Genomic DNA, 14765 nt, shown 5'->3' with positions numbered 1-14765 from the left:
TTTGGGAGTTATTCAATCTCACCAGGCCTGGAGCTGCAAAACTAAGAAATGTTTCCTCACAATATCTAATTTCCCCGGCTTTCAAATTGTTGTGTATAAATCAGGCCCGGGAATAACGAGTGTTTACTTCAGCATGGAAGAATTACTCTGCCGGCGATGGGAGTCAGCAATCTGTTCCATCCGCCAGCCGCGCTCTTAATGTGGCGACTTAAAAACGGGCCGGTTTTAGAAGAAGGAGAGTAAAAATGAAAATAAGGGCGCGGCGGAGGAGAGGAATAATGTGCTGGTGTGTGTGTGTGTTTATCTGCAGTGGGAAGGAGGCGGCCACATCCATTGTGCTGCGATAAGATGGATTATCAGCAGTAAACAAGGCCTGGCCCTGTATTGAATGGAACCTGGAGTGACTGAGTACACTCCAACACACAGATAGGTTCAGAGAAGCCTGGGGTTCCCCCCCCCCACCCCCCACCCCAGACCACTACTGAAAAGCTCGTTAAGCACGGCACCAGACAGATTCTGATGGCGTTCACTCTGTGGCCAATCAGCACTTCTGGAAGCAGGAAAGATTTCACTGCTGCTTCTGACAACTGAGAATAATTAGCAAAATTAGCAATAGCAATAATTAGCAATAGCAATGATTAGCAATCTCTAGCAAAAAAATTAAATGAAAACAAAACTCAAGAGTTTAGAGCAGGCGTGGGCAAACCACGGCCCGGGGGCCATATGCAGCCCGTGAAGCTTTTCAATCGGTCCCTTAAGACAAACATGTAACGATACATTGTAAATGCAACTGTCCATAAGATGTAAATATATTGTTTTTCCCTTGTATCCCTCATTGCCTGCACTGTACAGTTGCTGCTGAAGGAAATAAAAAATAAATTTTTCTCTTGTTGTTTTTTTTTTTACACAAGCACGTCACTAAAAAATAATTCCCCCTCTGTCACCGCACACAATGCACTGGGAAAAGTCCACATTTCACAGAAAAGATCTAAGAAGAAGGAGGAGGAGGAGGAGCAGGAGGAGGAGGAGAAGAAGGAGGATGAGGAGGAGGAGAAGAAGGAGGAGTAGCAGGAGGAGGAGGAGGAGGAGGAGAAGAAGGAGGATGAGGAGGAGGAGAAGAAGAAGGAGGAGGAGGAGGAGCAGGAGGAGGAGGAGGAGGAGGAGTAGGAGGAGTAGCAGGAGGAGCAGGAGGAGGAGGAGGAGGAGAAGCAGGAGGAGGAGGAGGAGGAGGAGGAGAAGCAGGAGGAGGAGGAGCAGGAGGAGGAGGAGAAGAAGGAGGAGGAGCAGGAGGAGCAGCAGCAGCAGCAGCGCCGGCCTCTCTGTCTTCAACTGTCAGCAGCCCCTCCCCTCCGTCGCACTCTCTCACTCCACAGACACTCCTGACTATCTGCCACTCCGAGCCTCCTCATCCTCCACCCCTCTACCTGTTGGGGGGCGGGGGGGGGGGGGGCGAAAACTCCAACAAAAAAAAAAGGAAAAAAGGCCCCGCCAACACGGGAACCAATGGCGCGGGCGTGTCAGCGGCTGCGATAGAGGAGGAGCCAGTAATGGAAGCAGCTTTTAGGGGCTAAGAAGGAAAAGCTAATTATGATAAAGGGGCTGTAAGTTGTGTGGTTATCAGTGCCTGGGTGCCTGCTGGTGCAGCGCCTGCTCCCTGACAGTGATAACCAGGCACCGGGGCGCTCTGTCACTGTCACTCTGGCGCTGCGCTCCCGCTAAAGACGGATTCGCCGGCGCAAAACTTTTTGTCCACGCTTCTTCCCCTCCCGTCACAATCTGCTTCTCAGCCATCGGGGACGGCACGCCGCTCTGGGCTCCGCCCCTCGCCGGGGGGTAATTAGCCGGCCCCGGTCTGGAGCTAATGTGCAACACTTTGAGGTCTACTGGCAGAAGACCGAAGAGGTCGCTTTGATAAAGCAGCGTTTCCACAGTGACCTCCAGCCCACGCCGAGAAGAAGGAATGTTGACCGGGACGGTGAAGGTTCTCACAGAAGCTCATGCAAGGAACTTTGGACCTATGATGTTCCTACAACACCACAACCACCACGTGCCCTCAGCCCCTAAAGAAAAGGCAATCAGCCTGAGTGACGGCTTCCACGACTGGCCGGAGCAGCTCCGCCCCCATTGGCTGGACAAACATCTGGAGCAGCTCCGCCCCCATTGGCTGGACAAACATCTGGAGCAGCTCCGCCCCCATTGGCTGGAGAAACATCTGGAGCAGCTCCGCTCCCATTGGCTGGAGAAACATCTGGAGCAGCTCCGCCCCCATTGGCTGGACAAACATCTGGAGCAGCTCCGCCCCCATTGGCTGGACAAACATCTGGAGCAGCTCCGCTCCCATTGGCTGGAGAAACATCTGGAGCAGCAGCGTGAGGGTGCAGCAGTCGACTGAGATGGAAACCCCTCCCCCACACCTCCTCCACCTCCCCCTCCTCCTCCTCCCCCTTCCTCCTCCTCCGTCTTTGCATTGCATCATGGTCGCAGCCTGATCTCTCCACCGCTCCCTAAACCTCCTTCCTGTTAATGTTCCCGTCCTGCCACAGTCATCCGCTCTTCCCCAGGGAGGAGTCGCAGACGTACACGGAGGCCAACCAACGCGATGCAACAACAGCGCCCTGCAGAGGTTGCTTTGACTCAGCCGCTGGGCTTCCAGCCGCTGGGCTTCCAGCCGCTTGGACTTGCTCGGAGTTTCACTCAGACACAGGCAGGAAAACAAAGACGGTGGCAAAGCCGCTCTGTCGAGGTCGGATCATCCACTGAGTGTTTATCAACCTCCAGGAATGATGTGAGTGCAGTTATCTCCATGGCCACTAGATGGGGGGAGTGAATCTTTACAACAACTTCAGGCCAAAAAGATGGAATCTCTCTGTCGTGTGTAGTGCAGTGTTGTTGTTGTGGTTTTCTAAACACGGCAGAGGGCAGAGAGCTGCTATTGGACAGACACACACCAGGCTCTGAGGAGGAGGAGGAGCAGGAGGAGGAGGAGGAGGAGCAGATATGTTGCAATTCTAACAACCCATTAGGAGATCTCTTTCCTAAAGCAGCACAGAAAACTGACACTGGAAAGAAGGGAAGTCATTGAATGACATGGTAGTTTGTTCTTAAACTCCCCAGCCTTCACAATGCAGATGGAGAAACATGGAGAGATTCTGTTGCCGCGCGCAGAATGAGGGAATCACAGAGCAGCACGCAGCGCTTTGCTGGGTTCCTGCTGCCATCTGGTGGCCAGATGTGCTATTGCAACATTACAGTGTTACAGTGTTAAAACTGTGTGAGCTCATGTTTTAATTTAAAAATACACGCAGTACTTTTGGAGGTGTTTTCCCTGTGCTAGCCTGTGCTAGCCTGTGCTAGCCTGTGTTCATGTGTCAGAAGTGGAGAAGTGAACCACTGACCGCTTTGTGGACTCTGGCTTTGTAATCAATCTGCAGCTCCCTGTGCTTCTCCAGGGCAGCCAGCAGGAGGCTCTTCAGGTCCAGCGCTCTCTGCAGGAGCTGCTGCTCGGCGCCAGACTTGGTCAACACCTGCGCAGAGGCAAACACACAGTCAGCACGCAAGAACACAACATGTTTCTGTAGCAGCTCAGGTATGAAGAGTCTGCCCTGTCTCTGTAGCATTTGCACTGTATGGAGTGGTTAGCTGGCGCCATCTACTGGTAAGCCACCGGTCTACAACTGCATCAGACGCACACCAACAAATGGAAACGACCGCACTGTCTACTGCAAATCAGAGAAGGTGAGCAGCACCTGACACCAGCCCCGCACCGCTGGCAGGTGCTTGCTTTCCATCAGTCGATGGAGGTCTATGACGGTGGAGACCACCGCCTCGTTGTCCTCCGTCTCCTTGATGTGAAGGCCTGTGGGAGAGAAGCAGCAGTGCAGTCACTGGTGAAGACCGACGCAGCCACAGAGTCAAGGCACAGCCGCCAGCCCTCAGCAGCCTGCTCCACCAGGGGGCCTGCTCCACCAGGGGCCCTGCTCCACCAGGGGGCCTGCTCCACCAGGGGGCCTGCTCCACCAGGGGGCCCGCTCCACCAGGGGGCCCGCTCCACCAGGGGACAGCTGTCGCCCCCTGGTGGAGCAACATATATGTGATTGTGCAGCAAAGAAAAAATGCCTTCAATAACTCTGAATATGCTTTTTATGCAAGGTGGCTGTTTTGAAGAATTTCAGTATAAAAGGCCTTTGAGTCATTTGACGCTTTTATTGTTTGCTCCATCAGTCCATGTGTGTTCCTCCGTAGCTTCGATGCCTTCAGTGAGAAACTGCAATGTCAACGGTCGACGTTCAACTCATAGGCTGAGTCCAAACTCTTGACTGCTAGTGTGTGTGTCTGTCTGTCTGTCTGTGTGTCTGTCTGTCTGTGTGTCTGTCTGTCTGTCTGTGTGTCTGTCTGTCTGTGTGTCTGTCTGTGTGTCTGTCTGTCTGTCTGTCTGTCTGTCTGTCTGTCTGTCTGTCTGTGTGTCTGTCTGTGTGTCTGTCTGTGTGTCTGTCTGTCTGTGTGTCTGTAAATATTTACCAGGGCTGAGCTCCAGGTCCAGGTTGTAGCAGTGAGTGATGAGGCCCGAGCTGCGGATGAAGGCGTCGCTGCCTTCCTCCTCTTCCTCCTCCTCTTCCTCCTCAGCCGCGCTCCCCCCATCTTCCCTCTCGGACTCCTCCCCCGGCTCCTCCCCCGTCCCTCCGCCTCCTCCGCTTGTCTCGTCTCCACCTTTCATCTTCTGCTCTCCTGCTGCAGGCTCCTGCAGGTCTTTGCTGCAGCACGGCTGCTCCTCGCCGGCCTGCTGGGGGTTCGTGGCGCTGCTGCCGGAGGTCGGGAGGTGTGGTGGCTCGAAGTCGGAGGACAGCAGCCGCATGCAGGACTCCATCTGGGTCAGGGTGGACTGGATCTCCTGGTAGGACTCTGGATACAACGAGGGACACGGTGTTTCACGGTGTGTTTCCTCAACCACACTGCGATGACGGCGACCAAAGCTTCGGAAAGTAGGCGGAGTCGTCGTTCAAGGTCCAGTGTGCAACATCTGGCTTGATTTATGATTCTAATATTGCTAAAAGCTTAATATTCCGCCAGCAACACCAGTTATAAAACAGTACAACGGCAGTACAATCAAAGTCTTTGCTTTACTGGCCCATGGTTCTGTTCTTGTTTCTATATGAGAATCTCCATACATCAACCAGGGCCCCAGTGCTCCCAGTGCTCCCAGTGAGCTGCCATCTGGCACCAGCATATTTCTAAGGAAGCCTGGAGTGGACAATCCAGCTGTCTGACAGCACAGCGTTTGGTATTTAGGCTGAACGCTAGGGGGCGCCCTCAAATAAACCAACCAAGAAGAAGAAGAAGAAGAAGAAGAAGAAGAAGAAGAAGATGGAGCTGGTGTCCAGATTTGGCTGCGCAGGGCCACCGTAGTTCACTGGCAAGCTCAGGAGAGGGCGGGAGGGTGAAAAACGCTGCAGGCTAGAATCTAACCACTGGGTGTCGCTGTTACACACTGGACCTCTCAGGTCTCAGTGCAGGAGCAGCCAGCTGCTGCTCACCCTCCATGTCCTTGGCGGCCGCCTCCACTCTCTCCCTGTACATGGCTTCTCTCCTCCGCTGCCTCTCCTCCTCCCTCCGTCGCTCCGCCACCGTCCTGGCCTCAGCGTCCTGGAAGTCCACCTGACACAGACACACCTGGCTGAGAGCTATGATGAGACATCACAGGACTGCAATCGCGTCTACGCAGCCAAAGAAACAAAGCACGAGTGACTCCAACACTGTAGTGGATGATTTCATTTAGGATGGGAATTAAAAGTTGATTATTAAAATAGTTTGCTTATTTTTCAATGAATTTCTTAGTGATTTTTCTACATTTCTTGTGTGACTCAGTGGCCTGCAGTGGCCTGCAGTGGCCTGCAGTGGCCTGCAGTGGCATGCAGTGGCCTGCAGTGGCATGCAGTGGCTTAATGTGACCTCATGTATTTTCAACTGGACTCCTTTCCAATGCAAACCTTCCCTGCAGAACCGGAACACTTTGCAGCGTGCTGGTTGCAGCGGTGACGCCAACACTGCACCTGCCGGATGTCTCTCACCTTCTTCACCTGCTTCAGGAAGTGGTAGCCCAAGGCCAGCTTCTTATAGGCCGTCCCGTAAGAGGCCTGCCAGGACTGGACGGTCTGGACGGCCAGTGACCTCAGCTTCCGGGCGACCTCTTTAGGAGGAGGGAGGGGCTGCTCCGAGTCCGTCTCCACCGTCAGCTCCAAGAACTCCTGAAACACGCATGGACGAATAATGAGAGGAGAAGGTGAACTCTCTGCAGACGCAGAGAACGGTTTGAAAGACGGTGCAATGTGAAATGTAGCCACTTGATGTCGCTGTTTCTTCCTCAAAAAGACAGAGTGGAGCTTCAAGTGAGCGGGAACGTCAGGATGCTGGCCGGACCTGAATGATCTGTTTTCACAGCAGCGTCAGTGAGGAGTAAGTTGGAGGTCCAGCCCACCTGGAAGTTGTCCACCAGCAGAGTTCTGAAGTAATGGGAGCGGCTGAAGAGCTCGCTGGCGATCTGGAAGGCAGACAATCGGATCTCAGCGTGCTCCTGGTTGAGCTGAGACATCACCGTGTGGTACAGGTGATCGATGCAGTCATTGGACGTTCTGGAAGGAGGAAGGGTGGTGGTGGGGGGGTGATACAGTGAGGATCCCACCGGCTCTCAGGTTGACAGTTCAGTACCTGACCCACAACACGGCCTTGGGCCCAGCCGAGCACACCTCAACCGAAACTGCAGCATTTCTTGCATACATGAAAGCTGAGACTTGATCCTTGTGTGCTCAGATGTTATGATACCTTCAGTCAGGAGGTGATGAAAAAATAAATGCAGTGGTCTCCTTGGAAAAGCCAGACACTGTGATTAGTTGCCTGACTGTTTATTTGGACGGACGCCTTCAGCAAGTTAGAATATCACTCGTGGCTCGCTTCAAGTGCTCACTTAGAAAAGCAAACATCGATAAATCCTCTTATCATGACGCGGTAAACAGTGATGAGGGCGAGGACGGCTGGCCACGCCCACATTAATGACCAAGCAGGGTTATTAAATCTCATGGTGAGGTGAAGGGATAAACACCCGGTAGACACTGATACTAGTGTACACACACACATACATACATAAATATATATGTACACACACACACACACACACACATATACGTACATATATACACATATATATGTACATATATATACACACGAGCCCTCTCTCTGTCAACATACTTGCAGATCTTCTTGATTTCCTTCATCTTGTTCTCGTTGAGCTGTGATTGGCCAGAGGTGGTCAGCTGTTCGACCAGCTCGGACAGTCGCTCCCTGTGAGACAACTCCATGGCGGCTCCACAACACAGCAGCAGCAGCAGCAGAACACAGAGACGTGGGTTTCAACTGTCGGAGGGAGGCGGAGGGCGACAACACACGCGGGGTGAATTCGGGCTTTATTTATTTCGCCTCTCATACTTGGTCGTTTCCAAGCTAGAGCTCCACTTGTCAGCTAGCTGCTAGGATGCTAACCGATGTAAACACGAGCTCATTGTGAATTAAGAAACACGCAGCCTCACCCACTTGACAGAAACAACACTCAGTTGTGCGCCGCGAGTCCCGGCAGGCGGTCACTGCTCGCCGAGGACACCAACCAGGACATTACAGCGGCTTCCTGTCCGCTCCGTGGAGCACCGAGGGTGCACTTGACGCGTCACTTCCAAACAATGAAGTCACCCTTCTACTTCCGGTTAGTTACTTCCGCGTAATACCTGTGGCACTATTCAAAATAAAAGCATAAAAGGCCGCGCCCCTTCACACATTACAAAAAGGCTCCTTTTTTTTTTTTTTTTTTTAAAGAAAATATGATTGATTTGTTATTGAAAGGAAACAGAATGTGATGTAATACATCAATAAAGATCAAACAATAAGTTGACATGTTCTTAATTATTAATACATTAAATTACTGAACAGCAAATATGCCCAGGTGCAAAAAAAATGAACTCAGAGCGATGGAGCTTTCAGTAGTCTGCATGCCAGAGACCGGCTGGTGGATCTCTGCTTGGTCGCTGGGAGAGCGACGCCCACTGGGGTGGAGTCCCGTGACATCACTTTGTCATCTTCTTGTGTCATTTCATCTTCAGCCGTAAGGCATTGACAAGTTCTAGCATCTCTGAAAAATATCCACTCTCTTCACCCAGAATCATCTCCGACTGGACCATGTCCTGGTACTGGTCCCTGAGAGCGAGCAGCGAGTCCAGCAGAGAGCCGTCCGAGCGGAACTGAGTCAGACACACAGGAGCCATCGCCAGCAGCGCTCGCAGCGCCTGGGAGAAGCAGTCAGAGAAGAAGAAGACATCAGAGACTGGACGTGAATCTCACATTGGGGACATTTGCATAATTACAGCAACACTATACTGAAAAAAGGTATTTATAAAAAAGAAATAGAGAATAAAAGAATTAACACACTTAAATAAAAAAAAATTAAAAAAGTTGTTTTTTTTGTTTGTTTTTTTTAAATAAAATATTTATAGAGTGAAAAAAAGAGAGAGAGGAGAGGAGAGGAGAGGATGACATCTCATGGACACTGAATTATTTCCAAGTTATCTCCGTGATAGTCAAAGGTGTCAGTCCTGCTGCTCCACCTTCTCTCTGTAGTCGTGCTCGCTGGCCTCCAGCAGCTCAGGCACCAGACCGCACCAGCCTCTCTCCAACAGCTCCCCCTGCAGGGACAGCTGGGCGTACTGCCGCAGACGCTCCTGGTGCGAGGCGTCCAGCGTGGCCTCCAGACCCGCCTGAGTCATCAGCTCCTGGTGGGGGAGGGGGAAGGGAGCTGGGGTCAAAGGTCACAGCTGACCTTCTGCACGTCTGCTCCGCTTGTTTGTTGTACATAGATTGATTTGAACTAACTACTGTAAGTACTGAGTAGTTTGTTTTTAGTGCTGCAACAGAGTAGTTCCCCAACAACCGCCCGTGGACGACGTTATCTTTCCATTGTTGCACTTTCAATGTTTTTTCTCTGCACCGACTGTGACCGTTTTAATTTTGGTCGTGCAGGTCACACTGACAATAAAGTCTTTCTATTCTATTTTGGGATCAATAAGTCCGTCCATCCATCCATCCATTCGTCCATCCATTCGTCCATCCACCCATCCATCCACCCATCCACCCACCCACCCACCCATCCATCCATCCATCCATCCATCCATCCATCCATCCGTCCATCCATCCACCCATCCATCCATCCAACCACTCATCCACTCATCCATCCATCCACCCACCCACCCACCCACGAGTCAGTGTCTTGTGTGCCACTGTTGTTCAGTGGTACCTTCTCGCTGATCATGTCGTACAGCATGGTGACGATGCGAGTGCGCAGCGTTCCAAAGCCGTCGGCCCTGAACAGCTGGGACAGGAGGTGGAGTCCACCGTGTGACAGGAAGTGATGCTGCGCGTGCGGGAAGTGGCGCAGCAGAGAGGCCAAGGCGAAGAGGACCTGAGGGGAAGCCACAAGGTCAGTGAGAAGGTCGCTGGGGCTCGGGAAGCAACGCTGGCAGCAGCAACACGTGACAGCAAGAGTGAACCACAGTGCAGAGGAAGACATCAGGACACAAGAAAGAATAGAATAGAACAGATCACAGCAAGTGCACAGTGCAAAGCAGTAGGAAAACTGTATCAATTAAACGCAATAAGGCAAATAGAAAATAAAAAATGAAATGTGTGTGTGAGGTATGAAAGGAAATCTTCAGCAGAGTTGGGCCTCACTACCTTCTTCTTCACCCTGAGTGGCTGCGTGGAGGCCAGGATTCTCAAGAGCATCTGCAGGGCGCCGTCGTCCACGGCCTTCACCTGGACCACTGGGTTACTGCAACACACACCTCCAGAGATCCAGCAGCAGCCTCACTCTATCTTTAAACCCAGCTGATTCCTCTCAAGCTGGAAGGAAATCAGAGGCCTCAAGGTCCGGCGTGTAATAGTTTTAATAGTTTAATAGAAGTTTTCAAGAGGAAACAGTGACACCGAGTGGTTGCATTGTAGATTGCAGCATCTTTCACTCTCCCTCCCTCCCTCTCCTGAGCTTGCCAGTGAACTATGGTGGCCCTGTGCACCCAAACCTGGATATAAATGCAATGCAAAAGATTGCTTTTCATTGGTAGGATAACAGAAAGTGTTGACTTCAGCTAGCCTAGCCTAGCCTAGCCTAGCCTAGAGATGAAGTCCTGCGTTCAAATGCCTGAACCGGCGTTTCACCAAAATCAAAATGAGAATCGCTGAGCTTCAGCCTCTGCACTGTTCCAAGCAGGACCAATGGCAGGAGGAGGAGTTACAGGTTTCTCCCGGGAAAGCCAACCAGTCAACCAGTACGCACCTGGCCAGAGCCGAGCCCAGAACAAAGGCGGAGTTCTCCTGCACTCTGACATCAGAGCTGTTGAGACCCTGCAGGATCAAGTGCAGACCTCCCATGGAGCACAGAGTCTGAGCGTTGTCCACCTGCAACATGGACAGGAAGCCAGTGAGCGGATCATCATGATGGACCATCCTGGAGCGGCCAGGAGATCCTGGAGCGGCCAGGAGATCCTGCAGTGGCCAGGAGATCCTGGAGCGGCCAGGAGATCCTGGAGCGCTCAGGAGATCCTGGAGCGGCCAGGAGATCCTGGAGCGCTCAGGAGATCCTGGAGCGGCCAGGAGATCCTGGAGCGCTCAGGAGATCCTGCAGTGGCCAGGAGATCCTGGAGCGCTCAGGAGATCCTGGAGCTCCTGGAGCGGCCAGGAGCTCCTGGAGTGCTCAGGAGATCCTGGAGCTCCTGCAGTGGCCAGGAGATCCTGGAGCGCTCAGGAGATCCTGGAGCGGCCAGGAGATCCTGGAGCTCCTGCAGTGGCCAGGAGCTCCTGGAGTGCTCAGGAGATCCTGGAGCGGCCAGGAGATCCTGGAGCACTCAGGAGATCCTGGAGTGCTCAGGAGATCCTGGAGCTCCTGGAGCGGCCAGGAGATCCTGCACCCTGTTGTTCCCCCTCAGAGGGGGTAATAATGGGGGAACTTCTTTTCCCCTGGGTGAAGGATGTTGGATTAGCCTCTTGGCTTGTTAACATTGATAACATGACTTTTAATTTGGGATAACTCATTTTGTTTAGAACGACAACTACATCTTAAATTCTATGTTATTCTGGCACCAATCTGCCTCCACATATTTGATATTTCTATATTTAAAATCATACATGTTGCCCGTGTGTGTCGTGTGAGCTCACCTGGTGCACCAGGTACTCCAGCTCCAGCAGGATGTTCAGCTGCTGCTCCACCGTCACCCCAGTGGCGTTCAGCTGCTGCAGCAGGCGCCTCAGGATCTGCAAGAGCGGTGCTGTGTGTAGAGGTGATTGTTGTGTACTGGCTGCAGACGCAGTGTGTACTGCTACTGTGCAATACTTGACCCGAGCCTTGGTTAGCAGCACACAGTAGCGTCAGAGTGGCTGCACGGAGACGCTACACAGACAGGGTGCGGTTCTGCTACCTGGAGGTCCGTCTCCACCAGCAGGTCCAGCTCAGCCATGTCCTTCTTCAGCTCCTCCATTGGCCGGAACTTTGAAGACAGCGACTCCTGTGAGAACAGAACCATGGACAGCTTCATGACTAGCAGGTGACCTTTGACCCTCCTGGGAGGCGAGAGAGAGGAAGCATCTTGCAACCAACTTCCTGATGACACTCGTGTCCGTCTTTCAGTGTCTTTCAGTGTCTATATATCTAGATCTATATATGTAGATCTATATATGTAGATCTATCTCGATCTATATTGTGAAAACTTTGCTGTTTGTCCTGCCCACTGTCGCCCCCTGCTGCTCTGGAGGTGCAGTTGATGGTACAAGAGGCTGTGAGACGCCTCTGGTTGTCAGCTGTGCTCGGTGTCTACCTGCTGCTGGTCTCTGCTGACGGACTTGCTGTCCTCCTTCAGCTTCTTCATGGCCCGTTTGAGCTCCTCAGGACTGAAGGAGGCCTGGAGGCCTTCAGCTTCCCTGCGGGAGGACAGTGGACGTGATGATCGTCAGCGGAGCCAGGGAGAGACGCTCTAAAGCAGGCCGGGACAAACTACGGCCCGGGGGCCCCTTGTGGTCCGTTAAGCTTTTTATCCTCCTCTGAGGTGATTCAGCAAAACACTGCATCCATCTGCTGCTGCTCCGCTACCCCCACAGCCCACTGTGACCCAGCAGTCTGACAGTTTGCCCACCACCTGGTCTGAAGTCAGAGGCCTCCTCCTCCTCCTCCTCCTCCTCCTCCTCCTCCTCCTCCCCCCAAGCCAAACCTGTGTGTGTGTGTCCAGTACTTGAGTTGCTCCTCCCCCAGTCGGACCTCCCTCTGGCCCGTCTGCAGGTTGAGCCTCACGTGGGAGCCTGCAGGAACTGCCTGGTCTGAACACACACACACACACACACACACACACACACACACACACACACACACACACACACACACACACACACACACACACACACACACACACACACACACACACACACACACACACGTCAAGGCTGAACACCAGCCCCGCCTCCCTGCAGGTCCTTCAGGGACTCACCAGGTCTTAGTGTCTGCCACTCCTCACTGGGCTGCACCACCTCCAGCTCTCCTTCCTCCTCCTCCTCCTCCTCCACCGACACCTCCACTGCTTCATCTGAATCAGCAGCTGCTGCTGCTCCTCCTCCTGCTCCCTCTGGATTGTTCACCACAATCACAGATGTGTCAGGCTGCAAGGAAACAACAGAAACAGGGTGTTGATTTGGTGGGCGGAGCCAGGATCCAGGAGCCAGGAGCCAGGAGCAGCTGAAGGCCTTCAGGTCCCTGCGGTCAACCTCAGAGGAAGATCTAGTGGGAGTGTGAGGAGCAGAAGCCGCTCACCTTGATGCTGACCACCGTGTGGCAGCCCTGGAGCAGCAGCAGCAGCAGCAGCAGCAGCAGCAGGGTGCTAGCGGAGCTGCAGCTAGGGGGCGCTCTCATGCTGACTGAAGAACAGGACGACGCCTGGACCTGCTGAGGGACAGAGAAACATCTTCAGCCGCCTTCGCCTTCACAGTCAGTCAGCTGTTTTTAACATAGAGTGAAAAAACTTCACAAACTGAGATTTTATTTTTACACTTTAGTGACGACGTCAGAAAGCAAAGTGATGAGGGAGGCCCTGATAGCGGCGCTGGGCGCTGGGCGCTGGGCGCTCTACTCGTACTCGTAAAATACCTGCCGATACTGCGATACCACTTGTACATGGGCAGGTGTGGGCAAACTACGTCCCGGGGGCCATATGCAGCCCATAGAAGCTTCATAACCCGGCCCTAAAGCAGTCAGTGAGTCATCAAACAGCTCAACACCCTGCTGGGTCTGGGTGGTTCTGGGTGGTTCTAAGAGCTAAACACCCTGCTGGTTCTAGATGGTTCTGGGTGGTTCTGGATGGTTCTAAGAGGTTCTAGATGGTTCTGGATGGTTCTAAGAGCTCAACCCCCTGGTGGGGCTTCACAGACTCTGACTTGGTTGCAACTTTGCTTCATGTTCCAGTGACTTTCCAGCACCATGTTTCCTCCATGATGTCCCAGCATGCATTGCTTCCACTGCATCATCTGCTGCTGCTCCGCTACCTCCTCTGGCACTGTAGAACCCACTGTGGCCCAGCAGTCAGCCAGTTGGACCACCTCTGTATATGTATGTATGTGACAATAGTGCTGAGTGTGTGTTGTGTGCACTGCAGTGACACCGAGTGACGGTTGTTGTCGTGGCCCTGTTCGGTACTCGGTATCGGTGAGTACTGGACAGAAAGTCCTCGCGCTCTACTGGTTCAACTCACTTCAACGTCACTGCGAGTCCATGCCTGACGGTTCCGTCAGCGATTATTCGGAGTCGGACATAGTTGCAGGCAAGTGTCGGAACCAGTTTCAGTTGGACACCAGCAGGGACGGAACACCGTCGTGTAACACAAGCGACGTGCTGCAGCAGCAGCAGCAACTACAACTACAACTACTGACCTGTTCCTGTTCCTGTTCGTGTTCGTGTTGCGGTGCGATGTTCGGAGCAGCTGCCTCCACCTCGGCTCCAGGTGCCATCAACGAGACTCGGTCCCCCGACACTTCCGGATCCTGTCACCGCTGACTCCACTCTGATTGGTCCACGTCAAACACCGCCGGTGTGTGTTCGTGCTTTGCGGCTGCGCATTGTGAAACTTTTATATTGAAGATCTACATTTCTGTCAATGTTGCAAATGATAAGTGAAGTTTTTATGAAAACAAAAACAAAAAAGTCGGAGGTTTGAGGCGATGTTTTTGGCTTCCGGCCGGGTTTGCCTCAGCGTCATGTGGTCCACAGAGCATGCGCACTTACGGTGAAGATTTTTTTTCTTCTTCTTCTTAAGTAATACATACGTTGCATTTGTATGTTTTAGTCCCAAACCTTAGATTTTACTGAAGTATAATTGAATAGCTGAGGTCTTTTTCGATAAAGACTTTGCTAAATTTGTTAGCTAGCTGCTGAAACCTCCAGAGGCGGGAACGTGCTCACGTGTTCTCCAGTTGGACTCTCTTGCAGAACTTGTGGCTGGTGTTTGGAGCTGAAACGGCCTCCAGGTTCTTCAGTTGAAAAACAGATCATCCAGGAGGTCACAGGCCCGAGAAATGTTTTGATTTGAATGTACAATCAGTGTTCAATAAAACACAGTGTCGACAGTTGCAGTGGATTCAATGGTCTCACCTCTTCACTCAAACATCATTGATCTAAATTCACAGAATTTGCTGTGTGGGAA

At 52.5% G+C, this 14765-nt stretch overlaps 2 protein-coding genes across 4 annotated transcripts; both read right to left on the bottom strand.

Annotated features, from left to right (window-relative positions):
• Positions 1-3368: 3368 nt before the first annotated feature.
• Positions 3369-7716, bottom strand: uvssa (UV-stimulated scaffold protein A). Its single transcript, XM_076050041.1, has 8 exons — positions 7579-7716; positions 7240-7369; positions 6473-6626; positions 6066-6242; positions 5532-5652; positions 4519-4899; positions 3747-3856; positions 3369-3524 (listed from the first exon to the last, which is right to left on the bottom strand). The coding sequence occupies exons 2-8, from the start codon at positions 7347-7349 to the stop codon at positions 3369-3371; spliced, it is 1209 nt and encodes a 402-aa protein (XP_075906156.1). The 5' UTR covers positions 7350-7369; positions 7579-7716.
• sil1 (SIL1 nucleotide exchange factor) lies at positions 7440-14126 on the bottom strand. 3 transcript variants are annotated; one of them, XM_076050037.1, is made up of 12 exons: positions 14017-14126; positions 12884-13018; positions 12564-12732; positions 12291-12396; positions 11901-12003; positions 11505-11591; positions 11245-11340; positions 10367-10488; positions 9766-9862; positions 9329-9493; positions 8643-8807; positions 7440-8324 (listed from the first exon to the last, which is right to left on the bottom strand). In XM_076050037.1, the coding sequence occupies exons 1-12, from the start codon at positions 14071-14073 to the stop codon at positions 8127-8129; spliced, it is 1500 nt and encodes a 499-aa protein (XP_075906152.1). In that variant the 5' UTR covers positions 14074-14126; the 3' UTR covers positions 7440-8126. The 3 variants fall into 3 exon arrangements, with proteins under 3 accessions (XP_075906152.1, XP_075906151.1, XP_075906153.1); XM_076050036.1 differs by having other exon boundaries at positions 12884-13015; positions 13996-14098; XM_076050038.1 differs by lacking the exon at positions 14017-14126 and adding an exon at positions 13818-13970 and having other exon boundaries at positions 12884-13015.
• Between the last annotated feature and the right edge of the window lie 639 nt (positions 14127-14765).

Source organism: Nelusetta ayraudi, unplaced genomic scaffold, assembly GCF_046127955.1.
Source record: "Nelusetta ayraudi isolate G7.1 ecotype Tasmania unplaced genomic scaffold, CSIRO-AGI_Nayr_v1 ptg000121l, whole genome shotgun sequence".
Classification (NCBI taxonomy): domain Eukaryota; kingdom Metazoa; phylum Chordata; class Actinopteri; order Tetraodontiformes; family Monacanthidae; genus Nelusetta; species Nelusetta ayraudi.
Note: the sequence above shows the minus strand (reverse complement) of the source record. Positions and strands in the feature narration are given on the sequence as shown.

Bases quoted from the DNA above. Each gene is read 5' to 3' on its own strand.
- uvssa (XM_076050041.1), bottom strand. From the start codon at position 7,349: ATGGAGTTGTCTCACAGGGAGCGACTGTCCGAGCTGGTCGAACAGCTG. The intron at 6,627-7,239 runs GTATGTTGACAG...TCCTCCTTCCAG, and splicing joins GAAATCAAGAAGATCTGCAA to AACGTCCAATGACTGCATCG. The intron at 3,525-3,746 runs GTGCTGCTCACC...GCCTCTGCGCAG, and splicing joins CGGTGCGGGGCTGGTGTCAG to GTGTTGACCAAGTCTGGCGC.
- sil1 (XM_076050036.1), bottom strand. From the start codon at position 14,073: ATGGCACCTGGAGCCGAGGTGGAGGCAGCTGCTCCGAACATCGCACCG. The intron at 13,016-13,995 runs GTCAGTAGTTGT...TCTGTCCCTCAG, and splicing joins ACGAACAGGAACAGGAACAG to CAGGTCCAGGCGTCGTCCTG. The intron at 9,863-10,366 runs GTGCGTACTGGT...TGTGTGTTGCAG, and splicing joins CTGGGCTCGGCTCTGGCCAG to TAACCCAGTGGTCCAGGTGA.